Source organism: Syngnathus floridae, chromosome 22 (assembly GCF_059516105.1).
Source record: "Syngnathus floridae isolate MCC-2025c chromosome 22, RoL_Sflo_1.0, whole genome shotgun sequence".
Taxonomy (NCBI): domain Eukaryota; kingdom Metazoa; phylum Chordata; class Actinopteri; order Syngnathiformes; family Syngnathidae; genus Syngnathus; species Syngnathus floridae.
The window spans coordinates 159,801-176,852 of NC_142434.1; the positions used below are offsets into that span (position 1 = coordinate 159,801).

The following is a 17,052-nucleotide window of genomic DNA, read 5'->3' on the forward strand; positions in this document are numbered from 1 at the left end:
GGCAGCAACGTCGATCCGACGCAGACCACCAAAAGCGGCAGCAACAAGGCAAAGGCACTTGGTGAGACCGTGGGTCAAGGCACCGGACAGGAAGTATGCTGACGAACCGCGGCCACCGCCCCCCCAGGTGTCAACAAAAACGTCGTGACGAATCGCACAATTCTCGAAAATGTCCTGATTCAAATGAACACGTTCGCGAGGCGGATAGCTGTGCATATTTACAATCTGACACTCAAATGTCTAGAAGATGACAACGAAACGCCCCAGGTGTCAGCATACCTGCTTTAGTGTGCGACGGTTAAAAAACAATTCGCGGCCGGCCGGCCGGCCAGCCGAAATATTTGGACTTTTTTTTAGCTAGCCCTCGCCCGGAAACGGATTAACTCGAAATTAGCCCCCACCCCCCCCCGCTACAATCAAGTGTTGAATTGATTTATTGCGCAGTTAAAAATATAAAATACATTTATTCGATTGAATAGTTTATTGTAATTCAATTTGAAAGAAATTATTTGAAAAATGAGAATGACTGTTATAAAAATAAAGCTTGAAAATTTTACATGTATTCATTTTCAAACATTTTTTTCATTCATCACAAATAACCGGTGAATGTCATTCATGTAAATTACCAATAGAATCATTTCATATGCACGTTTAAACGTTTTTCTAAGTTGTTATAAAATAAGCTATGGGTAGTTTGTGGATTTAGTCCTTTTTTAAAATTTGTTTCAATTATATCCTTCCAATAATTGGTGGATGGACCTATTGACAATACGTTAGGTTAAAAAACATTTGACATGTATTTGAATGAAATCAGCTAATGAATCACATTTCGATGATCTCAAAACTATTTTTAGAATCTATTCACCTTTAAAAATGTTCCCCCCCTCTCAATGGATTGATGCAAAATCAAATCCAAAAGTCCATTGGATCATTTTTGTCCGTTTTTTGGTGAGCAATCGGCCAAAGTCATCGCAAGTAAGAGTATCGCGAAGGAGAACGACGTTGTTTTGGAAAGTGCGCCTGCCGAGCTCAAACGCGTGGCGTCTCGAGCCGGCGACAAGGCCGCGCGCATCCTAAAGGTTCCAAAAGCGCCGCCTCTCTCACACGTCCGTCCGCATCTTGGCGGAGTCCACGCAGTTGGCGGTCCGCAGGTTGGCGTCGCGCAAGTTGTCGATGCTGTTGTCGGCCTCGGCGCGCCGGGACTGGGCGAGCGGCGAGGAGGCGTCGTCGGGGTCGGCCGCCGAGTGGCTGACCTGGAGCAGCTGCGCCTGCTCCTCGCCGTCCGTCTCGCGGTGGTAGAAGTAGTTGAAGTTGGAGACGATGACGGGCACGGGCAGCGCGATGGTCAGCACGCCGGCGATGGCGCACAGCGAGCCCACGATCTTGCCGCCGATGGTGACGGGGTACATGTCGCCGTAGCCCACCGTGGTCATGGACACCACGGCCCACCAGAAGGCGTCGGGGATGCTGGTGAAGTAGGACTCCTTCTCCTCGGCCTCGGCGAAGTAGACGGCGCTGGAGAAGAGGATGACGCCGATGAAGAGGAAGAAGATGAGCAGGCCCAGCTCGCGCATGCTGGCCTTGAGCGTCTGGCCCAGGATCTGCAGGCCCTTGGAGTGGCGCGACAGCTTGAAGATGCGGAAGACGCGCACCAGGCGGATGACGCGCAGGATGGCCAGCGACGTGGCCTGCTCGCCGCCGCCCGACTCGTCGGCCGTCTCCGTCCCCAGCGTGATGAAGTAGGGGATGATGGACACCACGTCGATGGAGTTCATCATGTTGCGGAAGAAGGCCGTCTTGCTGGGGCAGGCGAAGAAGCGCACCAGGAGCTCAAAGGAGAACCAGATGATGCACAGCGTCTCCACCATGAAGAAGGGGTCGGCCGCCAGGACGTCGCCGCCCGCGCCGTGCTGCCGGGCCGTGGCGTTGGCCGACGCGCTGGCCGCCGCCGCTCGCCGCCGCTCGCCCGCGTCCTCCTTCAGCTCGGGCAGCGTCTCCAGGCAGAAGATGACGATGGAGATGAGGATGACCATGACGGACACGATGGCGATGCCTCGCGCCGGGCCCGAGCTCTCCGGGTGCTCAAAGAGCAGCCAGATCTGCCGCTGGAACTCCTTGTCCGGCAAGGGGCGCTCCTCCTCGCGGATGAAGCCCTCGTCCTCGCGAAACTTCTCCATGGCCTCGGCGCCCAGTTGGTAAAACTTGATCTCCTCCGAGAACATGTCCAGCGGCACGTTGACGGGGCGCCTCAGCCGGCCGCCCGACTGGTAGTAGTAGAGGATGGCGTCGAAGCTGGGCCGGTTGCGGTCGAAGAAGTACTCGTTGCGCAGCGGGTCGAAGTAGCGCATCCTCTTCTCGGGGTTCCCCAGCAGCGTGTCCGGGAAGTGCGCCAACGTCTTGAGCTGCGTCTCGAAGCGAAGCCCCGACACATTGATGACCACGCGCTCGCAGCACTCGTGCCCATCGCACGCCTCGTCCTGCCCGTGACCCGGCAGGGTGGCGCTCTCGTCCGCGTTGTCGCCCGACGCCACCGTCATCCTGGGCTGGGCGGCGCGGGGTGGGGCTGGGCGGGGCGGGGGGCGCCCGTCGGGAAACGCAGGGAGGTCCGACCGGCGGGCTCCTACTGAGCCTCCATCGTCACCGTCATCTCGGGCGCGTCACGGGCGGCAGATCTGCTGGATGCGCTCGGCTCCGGGCGGCATGAAATATTCATGGCGCTGCGTCGCGCGGGTGTCGCTTTCCCGCCGACGATGGGGCCGCGTGCCGCCCGCCCGCCCGCCCGCCGGCGCCCGCACTGCGGCATCGGCGCCTCCTCCTCGTCGCGGGCGGGACCGGCGCGAGTGCGGCGAGGAAGAAAAGACGGCCGAGGAGGAAGGAAGGAAGGAAGGAAGGAAGGAAGGAAGGAAGGAAGAAAGGAAGGAAGGAAGGAAGAAAGAAAGGAGGCGCTCCTTCAGCGCAAGGTGGCTGTCGGCTGGCTCGGCTGAAGCATACTGTGCTGCTGAGGACGACCAGGAGGACGACGGCAAGGAGTGAGTGAGGGAGGGAGGGAGGGGATGGTGGGGGGGAGGGTTCGACGCAATGCAGACATGCTTTTGGCGCTATGGAGAGAAAGAGCGAGAGAGAGAGAGAGAGAGAGGCAGAAAAAGGGGGAGACAATGCTATAAATAGAGCAAGAGAGAGACCAAAACGGGCAGACAGACAGCGAGGGATCCACACAGGTAGAGGGAGGACAGAAGGACGGACAGAGGAAAACAAAGCCACAGGGGGGCGTCAGACGACAGAGAGAGAGAGAGAGAAGAGGGAGAGGGGAGTGACAGCACCAGAGTGACAACACACCAAAACAAGCCAAAAAGAAAAGAGAAAGTCATCTTGGGGGAGGGGGGGAGTGAGTGTGCATAAGAGACAGAAGGACAGAGAAAAAGAGAGGGAGGGGAAGAAAACCATGGAGAGAAAGTGAGAATTGCGTCCTTCCCACTTGAGGAAAGCTTGCCTGTGTCGCCATGGCAACGGCAGCCCCCCCATCCCATCCCGTCCCCTCCTTTCCCCTCCAGAGGAGCGTTTCCACGCTGGCCGCGCCTGAGCGGGCGCACGCCAGGCCCGGCCGGTTCTTCGCCTAACGTCAAGCGCACCTGTGCAAAAACACAATCCATCCATCCATCAATCAATCAATCCATCAATCAATCTATCAATCAATCAATCAATCAAGCCATCTATTCCAAAAGCAGAGTCAAAAAGTCATTGGCCTGATTGATGTTTGTATTTGCACCAAGAAAGAGCGACTGGCCATCGCAGAGTCCATTTGGGGGACGGGGCTTTGCGCCGGCCAAAAGAACTGGGCCGGCCGCGTTGCGTGCAAAATGTCACCGCTTTCCCACACGGCGTTGCAGCTGTGCCGAGGAGGAGCCCCCCCCCCCCCCATTCATAAAGGCACAGGGTGCTTATATAAGCCATCCATCCATCCCCTCATTAGTCACCACTATTTTTAGCACGCGGCCAATTTGTCCTTCAAAAGCGCACGTGAGCTATTCTTGGCAGCATGTCATCTTGGGGGTGAGCAAGCGCCCTAAGCTTTGGCTTCCAGGCGAGCTAGGCTAGGCTGCTTGCAAAGTGCTCTATCTGAGCAGGGCAGCGTGCGGAAAGTGAGGTGTCCGGTTCTCACATGAAATATTCACGTGCCGCTTCTCGTCTTGCCTCTCTGCGCGACATCGCCGCCGCTCTTCATTTGCGTGGCTCCGCCCCCTCCCGGCAAAAGGACGACGGCGCCGCCTGCCGGCCGTCCGGCCGAGGCGCTCCTCGCCTCCTCACGCGAGCGGCCGCTCTCGGCGTGACGCTTGGCAACGAGCGTGTTGCCACGGCGACTCGCGCGCTGCCAAGGGAAGCGGAGATGCCCAAAGTCAGACGGACACAAACAAGCGGACAGCGAGCGGTCACAACAACACGGCGGCGGTGCGGGCAGGCTCGCTCGCTCGCTCGCCCCTTCTTTTGACCGGCTTTGGCCTTTCCTCCTCAAATGTTTGGAGCCCGGCCGGCTCAAAGGCCTTGTTTACATTTGACGCCGGAGCTCTGTGACTTGGTGCTCGTCGCTGAAATGCAGCAAATGTTCACGTCGGCTTCCTGGCACTATGAGCGTGCCATCTTCCCGAGGGTCTCGACACACCGAAGAGGGGAGGGTCATCTTGTGAGGCGCAGGGCGCCGATTGGCTCTCGCAGGCGTCCTGCGCTCCCATTTTCTACTTGAGCGCTCATCCAGCACACACGCAGCACGCCGCGCTAAGCGAAGCGGCGATGCGCTGGGGCAGGCGGGCGGGCAGGCAGGCAGGCAGCCACGCAGGCGGGCGGGCGGGCAGGGGGTCAGGCAAGCAGGCAGGCAGGCAGGCAGGCAAGCAGGCAGGCGGGCGGGCGGGCGGGCGGGCAGGCAGGCGGGCGGGCAGGCAGGCGGGCGGGCGGGCAGGCAGGCGGGCGGGCAGGCAGGCAGGCAGGCGCCTCTCCTTCTCCTTTCTCTGCTCACAATCTGCAAAAAGAGGGAGGGGCGTCCAGAAACGGAGAAGGCAGAAGCTGTCGCCTTTAGAGCGAGCGTGCGAGCGTGCGTGATTGATGGACGCATTTAGCCGCCTTTTGGCACTTAATCTGTCTTTTAATCTGTGACAGGAAGTGAACACTTGAAGTCAAGAGAGGGGGCGCGCGCGCAGGCGTCGGCACGCGCTGCTGCGTGCCGGCCCTCAGGTGGGTGACTGGCGTGACGGCAAGCACCTGTGATTACCTGTTGCCATGGTGAGTGTCTCCATCCCAGTTTGCATCCAGAGAAACTGGATGGGCACACGCAACATATGATCAAACACAAATATGAGGCTTGTTGAAAAATGGCCAGGTTGAGACAGATACGAGTACTCAGCCACCCGTAGGAGTGCTTTTGCTGAAGGAGATCCCCATCGCGCTCTGCTCATTCCCAATCTGGTAGGTTGGCAATGCATGAGGTGAGGAGGGGAAAAGAAAAAAAAAAACCAACTTTTTTTTTTTTAATGCTTCTCTCCACCCAAACAGAAGTTTGCATTGAATTGGACTGCAATAACAAGCGTTTGGAATCATTTGAGTCAGTCGTGACCAAATAGGCTTGGTCACGTGCCATGCCATCCACACAAAGACGGATGGACGGACACAAGGCGAGCCGAATCAAAATCAACTTTCATCATTTGAGTGTGTGATTTCTGACTGGACCTGAAGTCAGCGCCTGTCAACTTGAATTAAAGCAATCTTGTGTCCGGCTGCCCTCTGGCACCACACACGCACACGAGCGCGCGCGCGCTCGCATACATCTTGTGTGCGCAGAAAAATGCTGCACTCGCAAGGTTATTTGTAAAAAGGTCCTAATGCTCGCCTCTTTTGTGTGGATGCTTTTGCCCGTGGGCCGCCTACTACTCATGTTGTTATTGTGGAGCGTGTGCGCGTGTGGGGGGGGGGGCTTAATCCAAGGCAGGGATGCTGATCATGATCAGGCTTCTGCATGAGATAAGGAAAAAGGATAAATATAGCATTCATGCTTTGTTTTCTTAATCCCACCGCAGGGCAAAGAAATAACCTTTTAAATAGGTCACTCGCTACGCGCGCGGGCGTGTGCGCAACTTTGGAGAACATTTGAGGTTGGTCGCCGCACTTAAAGGGCCAGCGAGTGGCCAAAATCTCGCAAGCCGAGACGTCGATTGCGGCTCGCGTCGCCGCAAGTCGGCTGCCGAGCCAAGAGTGGCGATGCGCGCGCATGTCGTCTTACATAAGATGACGCTGACATCAACGGGCCCCATTTGCATGAGAGCCCCCCCCCACACACACACACACACGACAGTGACGTGAAGATGGTTTCAAAAAAAAAGACAAGAGAATAAAGAGAGGCAAGAGAGCCAAAGAGTGAAGCGCGCACAAACGGCGGGTCAGTGGAGGCGGGGGCGGGGGGTGTCGCTCGCTCGCTCGCTCGCTCGCTGGCTGGCTGGCTGGCGAGCTAGGGGGCGGAGAGACGGCGCTCCTCTGGCATTCTCGCTCTACTCCTGCCAGGAGCTTCATCTCCAGCGCGTGCTCTTCCTCCTCCCGGATGCCGGCCAGCTCCGTCAACAAGTGCGCGTGAGGCTCCATCCGGGCGGGCGGTCGGGCGGGCGGGCAGGTGGGCGGCGTGGCGCGACCATGGAGGTGGCTCTGGTGAGCCTGCAGGAGAACGGCGGCGCCAACAACGGCGAGCAGCAGCAACTCCACTCGGCGCTCATGGATGACTTGGGCAAGGAGGTGAACACTCCCCGTCAGCAGCAGCAGCAGCAGCAGCAGCAGCAGCAGCAGCAGCAGCAGCAGTGGGAGCAAGCTCCCCCCACGCAGGCTCCCGCCTGGAGGATCAACGACATGAACAGCACGCTGAGCTGCAGCGAGAACGCCATGGACGCGCTGCTGCGCGCCGACCACAGCCCGCACGTGTTTGACGACGAGCTCCTGGACCTGGACGCCGACAGCAACGAGCGTGTGCTCATCAACATCGCCGGCCTGCGCTACGAGACGCAGCTGGGCACCCTTAACCAGTTCCCCGACACGCTGCTGGGCGACCCGGCCAAGCGGATCAAGTACTTTGACCCGCTGCGCAACGAGTACTTCTTCGACCGCAACCGGCCCAGCTTCGACGGCATCCTCTACTTCTACCAGTCGGGCGGCAAGATCCGAAGGCCCGTCAACGTGTCCATCGACGTGTTTGCCGACGAGATCCGCTTCTACCAGTTGGGCGAGGAGGCCATGGAGCGCTTCCGCGAGGACGAGGGCTTCATCAAGGAGGAGGAGAAGCCGCTGCCGCGGAACGAGTTCCAGAAGCAGGTGGGTGCTCGCCGCGTCCGAGGTTGCTTGCGTCCGTCTCTCGTCGGAAGGCGACCATTCAAACGCTGCCGTGCGTCGACTAGAGTGAGCGGCGCTCCGTCCAATGGTGACGCCATTTTCCAAAGCCGTCCCTCTGCTCGGGCGCGCCGAATCAACATCCGCTCGGCTCGGCTCGCCTCGGGCTAACTAAGAGCCAAACGAGCGTCCGGTTCAAAAACGTCCGGCGTTTTGCGGGCAGGTGTGGCTGATCTTCGAGTACCCGGAGAGCTCGAGCCCGGCGCGCGGCATCGCCATCGTGTCGGTGCTGGTCATCACCATCTCCATCATCACCTTCTGCCTGGAGACGCTGCCCGAGTTCCGGGACGAGCGCGAGCTGGGCGGGCGCCCCGACAACGGCACGGCGGCCCGGCGGCCCTCGCTGACCTTCAGCGACCCCTTCTTCATCATCGAGACCACCTGCGTCATCTGGTTCACCTTTGAGCTCTTTGTGCGCTTCTTCGCCTGCCCCAGCAAGTCCGAGTTCTCCAAGACGGTGATGAACATCATCGACATCATGTCCATCATGCCCTACTTCATCACGCTGGGCACCGAGCTGGCCGAGCAGGGCCAGGAGCACCCCAACGGCCAGCAGGCCATGTCGCTGGCCATCCTGCGCGTCATCCGCCTGGTGCGCGTCTTCCGCATCTTCAAGCTGTCGCGCCACTCCAAGGGCCTGCAGATCCTGGGCCAGACGCTCAAGGCCAGCATGCGCGAGCTGGGCCTGCTCATCTTCTTCCTCTTCATCGGCGTCATCCTCTTCTCCAGCGCCGTCTACTTCGCCGAGGCCGACGAGCCCGAGTCGCACTTCTCCAGTATCCCCGACGCCTTCTGGTGGGCCGTGGTCACCATGACCACGGTGGGCTACGGCGACATGCGCCCTGTCACCGTGGGCGGCAAGATCGTGGGCTCGCTGTGCGCCATCGCCGGCGTGCTGACCATCGCGCTGCCCGTGCCCGTCATCGTCTCCAACTTCAACTACTTCTACCACCGCGAGACCGACCAGGACCAGTCGTCGCTCAAGGATGAGCCCGAGGCCAAGGCGGCGGCGCCGCCGCCGGCCGAGCCGGCGGGGAGCAAAGGCTCGCCCGTCAAGGGCAAGGCGGCCGAGGCCAACAGCGGCTTGGACCTGAAAAGCTCTCTGTACGCCTTCTGCCTGGACACGCGGGAAACCGACTTGTAGGCGGGCGGGCGGGCGCCCAGCGTGCGCGTCGACCCCATCTCAGGTGGATACGCCGTCTGGCGACGGGACTCGTACCAGGTCAGTGCGCGGCCTTTGTCCAACTTTGGGATCCCTCTTCCGGCTCCTCCGACCGACCCCGGTCAAGCGGCATCGCCCGACGTTTGCCGGCGGCGCAGCGGCATCTGGACGCGGCCGAGCGGAACGGGACGTGCGCCTCGGCCCCCGTTACTTTCATGTCAATTCACGGCTAATTGCGGCGTTGCCGCGGCAACCGCGCTCACCGCCGCGCATTTCACACTCCTGAACGCACACAAACGTGACAGATGGAGACACGCTCGGCCAATGGGTGGTCACGTGCTCGGCGACACGCAATAGTCGTGGCGCCTTCCTCATCTCCCGCTTTTACATGACAAAGCGCGGCGGTGGCAAAGCAGGGCTCGCTTGCCGTGTCCCTGAACGCCTCGCCTCGGCTCGCCTCGCCTCGCGTGGTGCCGTGCGGCGTGAGGAGATTAGAAAACTTAAAAATATCTGCTGAAAGCTGATGGACGGCCGTCTCGTTTGGCTGCCGACACTCAAACTGCTTGCTTGCTTTTAATCCCTCACTCCATTTCCATAATCTCCGCCACGCGGGCGCGCATGCACGCTTGCGCACGCCCATTCATAGAAACTCACGGCACGCACACAAATTGTGCACACAAAGCCGCTCACTGCCGACCGACCGACCGACCGACCGCATCCGCTCGATCAATGGAACCCAAACAAACGTCCGAGCGAGACCGCACGCGCACCCACACACAGGTCTCGGCATGGTGTGGAACCTCGCGGTCCACTTTTTTGGCGTTTCGTCAGGGTTAGGGAAAAGCTGAGGCCCACGCCACCAAGAGGAAGTTACATAAGACGCCGCCCGCCCGCCGCGGTCCTCAGCTGCAACCTCGCTGCGGCCGGGGGAAGGAAAATGGAGGACGCTCGATGATGTCATCGTGGCGTGACATCAAGGCTCGATGACATCATCCAACCTCAGGGAGGCATTGCGGATGGCAACGTGGCCGACAACGACCCTCTTATGTAAGCTAACGCTTTAGCCTGGCGGCTAGCTTTGATGCGTCACCGCTCACGCGCACGCATGGACACACACGTGCGTGCCGTGCCGTGCCGTGCCGTGCCGACGGCCCGGGCAAAATGCGAGACCCGCGTCTACCGAGGCGTCCTCCTGCGACGCCTGGTCGAGGGCTCCCGAGCGCGCGGCGTGACTTTTGGCCCCACCCCTTTTCATGTTTACTCTTAAATTCGGGGAATGTGCTTTGGATTTGACAAGTGCGAGCTCGTGGCGCCCTTTGAGACTCACCTCCAAACTAATTGAACTTGACACAAACACACGCACATGCCGAGCGAGCGAGCGAGCACTCAAAGACGCAAATAAGCACATCGATCCACGCAAAGAAGCACGCTCTCGCGTACACACCGGGAAGAAGTTCCATCAACGGTTCTGTATAATTAGCGGGCGTCACGTGGGCCGCCGGCGCCCCGTGGCGATGAGGCCGAGCGCTCATGCGTGAACTCGGAAAACGTCCGCGCCGCTTTGTGGCCTCCTTTTACGCTGCCGTGATCCTTTTCTTCCGCCCGCCTTTTAACGCGCACGCGGCTGGCCGGCCCACCTTGGCTACACCCCCGCCGGCACACGACCACAACGCAGATGGCCCAAGCGCCAAAGTGCAAAGCGTGACGGCGGAGCGACGATCCGAAGGCGTCGTTTTGGAAAAAAGAAACACGGGCCTCGACGAGCTCGTCGACTTTTCAGGAAGCGGCGGCGTGAAAGCTGAGCGGGGAAAGCGCCGGCCGGGTCAGCCTGGATTTGTCCCGGCAGGCCTCGCATATGCTGCGCTGGATTAAAGTGATCCCAAGTTAATGCCCGGCAGCGCGCAATCATTCATAACGAGCGTGGCGGCGGCGGCGCCCGACGCACGCCGCCATCTGCCGCAACGCCGCGGATTAACTTCCAGGAAGAAGGGGCGGGGGAGGGGCGCAATCCAGGCGTCCGGCCGGAGACGCCGACCCGACCCAGCGCTTGTCGTTTGTGGATGTCTAGCCTATGTTTGACGCACGTGTGCTTGTGCCTTCCTGCAGAGCAGATGACCTCTCAACCCTCGCCTGTTGTACGCCCCGCCCCCGCCCCCCCCACCCCTTGCGATCCACCCACCTCCCGACCTGCGTGCCTTTGAGACCGTCGGCGGACGGACGGCCGGCCGGCCGACGAGGAGCAGCGGCCCCGTCGCAGCAAACAAAGATCACACGGTGGTCGGAAAAGCCATATGTGGTGGGACGCCGCGAGGCGTTTGCACGCACCTGACGTGTTTCAGGACCCCGCCCGCGAGGCATTTGCACGCACCTGATGTGTTTCAGGACCCCCCCCGGCGTCTCGGGATTCCGCCGGAGGCCTCCGCCGCTCGCATCCACCGCCGTCCGCTGCTGCCGAAAGAGAAATTGGCGTCAACGAGCAGTCGACTCTCACCGGAAAAGTCTCACCGACGCTCGACAGGAAGGCAGAACGGACTCCGTTTTGAGGCCGCTGCTCATTTTGGCTAAAACGGAAGCGGCTGCCGGCGAGACTTTTCACAACAAAAGTGCTTCCGACTTGGGCCCGAAGCAAAGAATAGCCAAGGCCGCAAAGGCCAAGGAAACGTGCGCGCTCCATGTCGTCTTTGGCCGCCGACCGCCGTGCATGTTCTCCGTGCGAGACGCAACACGCATGTTAGCGTCCCGTCCAATCCGCTCCGCTGTGCTCCCTTTAATTAATGACTCCTCTCACTTAACAACGCTGCCAAACGGGTGTGACAAAGCCAAAATTTTTGTGTTTGTTCAATTGTTGCCGATCAATGGATTAAAATCACTGCCAACTCTGCTCGTCTGCGCATTTTCTCTCGCTCGGCGCCAAAAATCGAGTGGAGTCGGAGCTGGCGTCGGAAGCGTTGGCGAAGAAGAAATGACACCAAATATGGTCCTGGAATTGTCGTCGTCTCAAGTGCGTTTGGATGTGTCTTGAGTTGCTTGGGTTCATGTTTTCTGCTGGAAAAAATGGAAAAGGGGCGCTTCGAGTGGCATTCTGCGCAATCCGACCCGTCGGAGCCGGCCCGCTCCTCGCGACCCTACCGTTGCGCTTTTAACGTATTGCATTGAATTGCATGCATCCGTACCATTGTGGTCGAGCCAAGCCTAATCTATCCAGCTAACTCCATGCATCCATCCGTGCATCCATCCGTGCATCCATCCGTGCATCCATCCGTGCATCCATCCGTGCATCCATCCGTGCATCCATCCGTGCATCCATCCATCCGTCCATCCATCCATCGGCGAGGTGGAAATGAGAGGCGAGCAATTCAAACTCCAACTCCCAGCATGCTGCGCAATGTCGTCCATCTTGGAAGGTAGCGGTGAGGAAAGATTGATGCGGTAAGCTTTTTTTTTTTTCTTTTTTTTTCCTCTTTAAAATCCTTTCAATTCGCCCGCCTGATTCTGTTTCTCTCATCGGGTGCATCGACTGAACATTGAAGCCGCGGAGGGAGGCTCCCTCGCGCCGGTGACCTTTCTTTCTCCCGCCACGAGTCGTCCGTCCCTCCTCAGCCTTTTGTTGTTGTCGTTCTACTTGCAGCCAGTCGAGCGTCATGAGCCCAAATTGCAAGACAGCCAAACGGCAGACTAGTGAACGTTTGAGTAGACTGCACCCAGAAGCGGCCCGACCCGACCCGACCCGACCACTTAATGCACGCGAGGACGCTCGCGAATCCTCCGAAAGGCTTGGAACCAACCCACCCACCCACACAGCCAGCCAGTCGCGAGAGTTACTTTAGCTACTTCGAGCCGGGCGGCTAACGCTCCTTCGGGAGACTGTGGCAACCCATGCGACGTCAGCTGCGAGTGTTTGAAAGACTGCCGCTAGCACCACCGCACCCCAAATGAAAAGGCCAGTGGCGCTACCGGCTCGCCGGCACCCACCGGCGCAGGAAGATAATGACGTTAGCCTTCGTAGCTAACGCTAGCCGTTTGCGACAGTGCCGCACGTCGAGCCGACTTGCCGTGACATCATCCGCGGAGCCGCGCGGCGCCAATTATGAAGATTTGGGCCACAACATAAGAGAAGACGGCCCATGACATTCCAAACGGCACAGGGGCTCACCTCCAAGCTCGCTCGCTCGCCCGCTCGCTCGCTCTTGTGCAGCTTTCCTCTTTCCTGCGTGCCCATCGCGAACTGCTAACCTCACGCGACACAGTCCTTCCTCGTGTTCGGACACAAAGACACGCCCCCCTCGTCACCTGACCGATCATAAGCGCGCCCGAGTTTGTAAACACTTGGCACGTCTGGAAATAAATCTTGCCACTCGGCCATCAAAATAGGTCAATAGTAAACTTAGGAAAGCCTGCCTCAAGCGCCAGCCGGCCAAAGGGGAAATCATTGAATTGATCTTGAATTGGCAGTTAGTTGCAGCAGCAATTCTTCGGCCGCCCTAACGGCAATTATTTCAAACTAGTGGCCAAACGTACCTGACTTTGGGGGGTTTGTGGCAGGTGACACGGCGGCCATGTTTGGGGCTAACCGGAAGAAGTTCACGGAGGCGGGAGCGGAGGGCGAGTACGACGAGCCGGGCGGCCTCTACTACGGCCAGCCGTCCGTCTTCCCGCAGCGCGCCGACAAAGACGGAAGCGGCGCCGTGGATGACCTCGCCGGCGGGCGTCAGCGAGATGCCTTTGTCTTTCAGACCACGGCGGCCCTGTCCTCCGCCTCGGGACAGCTGTCGCAGCTGGGAGCCAGTCTCTACGGCCCTCAGAGTGAGCTCCCGCGACCCGCCGCTCGCCAGCAAGATGCATCGGCGTCTCGCATGAAGCCGACACGCTCGCTCACAGGCGAAGGCCCGAGCCCGGATTGGAAGCCGGATCTCAAGTCGGGTGCTGATTCTTCTTCTTCTTCTTCTTCTCGTTGCGTTCAGGTGCGCTCGGCTTCCCCGCGCGCGGCCTCAACAGCGGCGCGCCGCCGAGTCGAAGCGGACTCGCTCAGTCGGCTGCCGCGCACACGCCTCCCTCGCCCGGCAGGTACGCCGCCACTTGTCACTCGACAGAGGTCAGCGAATACGCCAAAGTGTTTTCCGAGTCACCAAAAGTGGCCTCACGGCAGGGGGATTCCGCCCAAGAGCGGCCGCGCCGTCCTCAACCACAGCCAGCAGGTGGGGGGAGAACGGGGGGGCGGGGGGCGGAGTCCCGGTGGCCCCTCACCCAGCATCATTGGAATGCCCAAACAGTCGCGGCAAGCCTTCACCATCAGCAGGTACTGTCCGACTCGGGGCCCACGGGCCGGGACTCGGCGCTCGAGTGACCTGCCTGCCTGCGTGCGCGTGCGTGCGTGCATGCGTGCGTGCTTGTGCCAGCATGTCAGGTTTCGGCGTGAGCAGGACTCCCGGATTCAACGTCTTCAACGGCACAGGTAAACAAACCCGCACAGAACAGCGGGTCGGTCGCCATCGCTGACAATGGCCGGGGCGCTTCCTTTCCTTCCTGACCTGCGTGGCGGCGTTGGCAGATGGCAGCGAAAACGTGACGGGCCTGGACCCGTCCGACTTCCCGGCGCTGGCCGACCGCAGTCGGCGAGACGGCGGCGCCAACCCCGCGCCGCTGCTCAACCCGCTGGCCGGGCGGGCGCCCTACGGTGAGTGACACGCCGAGCGAGCGAGCGAGCGAGCGCACACCGCTTTTGACAGGCTCCTCACGACCGTGACCCCTCCCCGCAGTTGGCATGGTAACTAAGCCGTCTGGCGAGCAGTCGCAAGACTTCTCCATCCACAACGAGGATTTCCCAGCACTACCGGGCCCTAACTACCAGACCAAAGAGGGCGGCGGCGGCGGCGGCGGCGACGACGGCAAAACGGTGATGCGCGCGCGCACTCGCTGCAAAGCCGCCGGCGAATTGCTGTGGGCTGACTCTCGTCTCGGCCGCTCAGAACCTCGGCTCTTCAGGTAAGCCCGCCTCCAACACAGACGCTCCAAAGTTTCCGGGTGACAAAAGTTGTGTGTCGGCGAGCAGCGACAACCAGCACAAGAAAGGAATACAGGTGCTGCCCGACGGTGAGACACGCGGGCGCGCCCGAGCCAACAAAGCCGGCCGGGCGCACGCGCAGCCTCACGCCGCTCGCTTGCAGGACGCGTGAGCAACATCCCGCTCGGCATGGTAACGGACCAATTCGGCATGATCGGCCTGCTGACGTTCATCCGGGCGGCCGAGACCGAGCCCGGCACGGTGCACCTGGCTCTCGGCTCCGACCTCACCACGCTAGGCCTCAACCTCAACTCGCCCGAGTACGCCGCCGTCGCCCCCAATTCGCCCCCCCCCCACACACACACACACTCATCTTGTCCCGCCACCCTCCAGGAACCTCTTCCCCAAGTTTGCGTCTCCGTGGGCGTCGGCACCGTGCCGGCCGCAGGACATCGGTGAGTTTGGCAGCGCAGAACAACTGGCCAGAGTGGGTTAACCGGAGCCGGTCGCTTGCTTTCCTCCTCGCCGGGCAGATTTTCACGTACCGTCGGAATACTTGACCAACGTCCACATACGGGACAAGGTACGGCCGTGTGCGTGCGCGCGCGCGCCTGCAGGTGCTGACATTGTGCTGCCGTCCAGCTGGCCGCCATCAAGTTGTCCCGCTACGGTGAGGACCTCCTCTTTTACCTTTACTACATGAACGGTGGCGACCTGCTGCAGCTGCTGGCCGCCGTGGAGCTGTGAGAGCCGCACGCACGCACTCGCTCGCTCGCGCGCACCCGGCACATCACAACATGTATGGGCGCGCTAGCTTCAACAGGGACTGGCGCTACCACAAGGAGGAGCGGGTGTGGATCACGCGGGCGCCCGGCATGGAGCCGTCGCTCAAGACAAACGCCTACGAGAGGGGCACGTACTACTTCTTTGACTGCCTGAACTGGAGGAAGGTTGCCAAGGTAACACGCGCGCGCGCGCACACACACACACGCACACACACACAGCCGCACATGCTAACCCTAACCCTCCCAATCAGGAGTTCCACCTGGAATACGACAAACTGGAAGAGCGACCTCACGTTCCCTCCACCTTCAACTACAACCCCGCCCAGCAGGCCTTCTGACAGATCGCCCGCCCCACCCTCCCGCCGACGGTCCAAGAAACAGACATTTGTGTTTTCCTCACCTGATTTTTCGATTGCCTTCTCCCCTGAAGTGAGGGTTAGGGTGAGGCCAGGACAGGACAGGACAGGAAGTGGACTTTGTAGCATCCTTTCACACTAAAAGATGAAAGAAGAAAAAAAAGCAACATGATGCCATGGCACACACGTCCACAGCATCGAGTCCAAAGCCATTTGAACCCGCACACTTTGTGTTCTCGCTTGTTCAGTCGGGCTCAGAACATGGCAGGGGAAACTGCTCGGCGGTCAGCAACGCTCCCGAGCGGGCAAAGCCACGGCGGTTACGCTCGTCGGCGTTTGTCCCACCCTGACGCCATTTTGCATGTTGAAGCATCGACTGCGTGTTACTAAATGTTAACGAGTAATCAGTAAGTCTACTTGGTGGACAAACGGCGTTGGAAATGGAGTGAAGGCACAAAGGGGATTGGCATCAGCTCACTTGTCCTTTTTGGAGGACGCTTCCGCGTTCCTCAAGCCGCCGCCGGGGGGCGCCCGCCCGCCGCATCCGGTTGCCATGGAGACAGCCCGCTTGTTTGTTTTGTTTCCCCACCTGACGTGACCTGGACTCAATATGGCAGCTAGTGTTTGCAGAGCAACGAATAGTTTTGTTCTCTGTTTTTCTTAGCCACAAATAAATATTCTGATAATGAAACTTGCGATCGTCATCTGTCAACATGTCACTTAGCGGCCTAGCGTGACGTCACTACCGCCGGAGGAGAGCGTCATCTCGAAACAAGCGATCGTTATTAAAGCAGACACACGTTTAAGCATCCACTCCACTTTTGGCTCGTTTCTGCTCAAGGTATCTACTCGACATTTAGCTCAGTTTCCTCTGACAAATCTAGCCGGCCGGCTGAGCGGGTCCCTCATACTTAAAGTGGCAACACACGTCATGTTCACAAAGGAACTACCAAAGTGAATGGCAGCGGCTTCTACCTGCTTACCTGGCCAAGTGTCCGGGGGGGAGGGGAGGGAGCGACATCATGGCGGCCGTGGTCTTCCGTCACGTGGCATCGTTGCAGCGCCCGGCAATGGCCGGCCGTAGCAGGCGGCTCTGTCGGCGTCGCATTGACTGACCTTTGCGCTGCTGCTGCTGCTGCTGTGCTGCTGCTGCTGTGCTGCTGCTGCGCTCCACGAGCTGTTCCACGAGGCCAAGGTCGCGCGCGCCCACTTGTCAAGAGCCAACTGATTGCGCGCCTGCACCCGCTCGGCGGACGACTCCACTCGGGTCCGGTCCGCTCGCGCTCAGGGGAACGCCCACTTTTCAGCGCGTTCGTCGGAAATGTGCTCACAGCG

The 17,052-nt window shown here is 59.9% G+C and overlaps 3 protein-coding genes across 27 annotated transcripts; 2 read left to right on the forward strand and 1 right to left on the reverse strand.

Moving 5' to 3' along the window:
* Positions 1 to 418: 418 nt before the first annotated feature.
* LOC148378946 (potassium voltage-gated channel subfamily A member 1-like) lies at positions 419 to 12,956 on the reverse strand. 18 transcript variants are annotated; one of them, XM_088367288.1, is made up of 7 exons: positions 12,729 to 12,876; positions 10,944 to 11,023; positions 5,397 to 5,451; positions 5,261 to 5,306; positions 4,548 to 5,011; positions 4,160 to 4,366; positions 419 to 3,629 (listed from the first exon to the last, which is right to left on the reverse strand). In XM_088367288.1, exon 7 carries the CDS (start codon positions 2,535 to 2,537, stop codon positions 1,101 to 1,103), a length of 1,437 nt encoding a protein of 478 aa, XP_088223414.1. In that variant the 5' UTR covers positions 2,538 to 3,629; positions 4,160 to 4,366; positions 4,548 to 5,011; positions 5,261 to 5,306; positions 5,397 to 5,451; positions 10,944 to 11,023; positions 12,729 to 12,876; the 3' UTR covers positions 419 to 1,100. The 18 variants fall into 18 exon arrangements, 16 of the variants coding, with proteins under 16 accessions (XP_088223414.1, XP_088223419.1, XP_088223413.1 ...); XM_088367293.1 differs by lacking the exon at positions 4,548 to 5,011 and having other exon boundaries at positions 10,944 to 11,020; positions 12,729 to 12,877; XM_088367287.1 differs by lacking the exon at positions 4,548 to 5,011.
* LOC148378947 (potassium voltage-gated channel subfamily A member 5) lies at positions 6,450 to 11,456 on the forward strand. Of its 4 annotated transcripts, none has more exons than XR_015855436.1 (3): positions 6,450 to 7,338; positions 7,577 to 9,622; positions 10,682 to 11,456. XR_015855436.1 is itself a non-coding variant. In XM_088367255.1 (2 exons), exons 1-2 carry the CDS (start codon positions 6,670 to 6,672, stop codon positions 8,555 to 8,557), a joined length of 1,650 nt encoding a protein of 549 aa, XP_088223381.1. In that variant the 5' UTR covers positions 6,450 to 6,669; the 3' UTR covers positions 8,558 to 11,456. The 4 variants fall into 4 exon arrangements, 1 of the variants encoding a protein (XP_088223381.1); XR_015855437.1 differs by having other exon boundaries at positions 7,577 to 8,635; XR_015855438.1 differs by having other exon boundaries at positions 7,577 to 8,635; positions 10,687 to 11,456.
* LOC148378948 (CCR4-NOT transcription complex subunit 2-like) lies at positions 11,906 to 16,408 on the forward strand. 5 transcript variants are annotated; one of them, XM_088367258.1, is made up of 14 exons: positions 11,906 to 12,004; positions 13,118 to 13,459; positions 13,537 to 13,639; positions 13,722 to 13,871; positions 13,972 to 14,027; positions 14,124 to 14,249; positions 14,332 to 14,557; positions 14,625 to 14,665; positions 14,740 to 14,896; positions 14,970 to 15,031; positions 15,110 to 15,159; positions 15,219 to 15,319; positions 15,391 to 15,535; positions 15,613 to 16,408. In XM_088367258.1, the coding sequence occupies exons 2-14, from the start codon at positions 13,132 to 13,134 to the stop codon at positions 15,697 to 15,699; spliced, it is 1,632 nt and encodes a 543-aa protein (XP_088223384.1). In that variant the 5' UTR covers positions 11,906 to 12,004; positions 13,118 to 13,131; the 3' UTR covers positions 15,700 to 16,408. The 5 variants fall into 5 exon arrangements, 4 of the variants coding, with proteins under 4 accessions (XP_088223384.1, XP_088223386.1, XP_088223385.1 ...); XM_088367260.1 differs by having other exon boundaries at positions 14,332 to 14,468; positions 14,542 to 14,557; positions 14,625 to 14,896; positions 15,219 to 15,246; XM_088367259.1 differs by having other exon boundaries at positions 11,907 to 12,004; positions 14,332 to 14,468; positions 14,542 to 14,665.
* Positions 16,409 to 17,052: the final 644 nt, after the last annotated feature.

Bases quoted from the DNA above. Each gene is read 5' to 3' on its own strand.
- LOC148378946 (XM_088367299.1), bottom strand. From the start codon at position 2,537: ATGACGGTGGCGTCGGGCGACAACGCGGACGAGAGCGCCACCCTGCCG.
- LOC148378947 (XM_088367255.1), top strand. From the start codon at position 6,670: ATGGAGGTGGCTCTGGTGAGCCTGCAGGAGAACGGCGGCGCCAACAAC. The intron at 7,339-7,576 runs GTGGGTGCTCGC...TTTTGCGGGCAG, and splicing joins GGAACGAGTTCCAGAAGCAG to GTGTGGCTGATCTTCGAGTA.
- LOC148378948 (XM_088367258.1), top strand. From the start codon at position 13,132: ATGTTTGGGGCTAACCGGAAGAAGTTCACGGAGGCGGGAGCGGAGGGC. The intron at 13,460-13,536 runs GCCCGAGCCCGG...CGTTGCGTTCAG, and splicing joins ACGCTCGCTCACAGGCGAAG to GTGCGCTCGGCTTCCCCGCG. The intron at 15,160-15,218 runs GTACGGCCGTGT...GCTGCCGTCCAG, and splicing joins ACGTCCACATACGGGACAAG to CTGGCCGCCATCAAGTTGTC.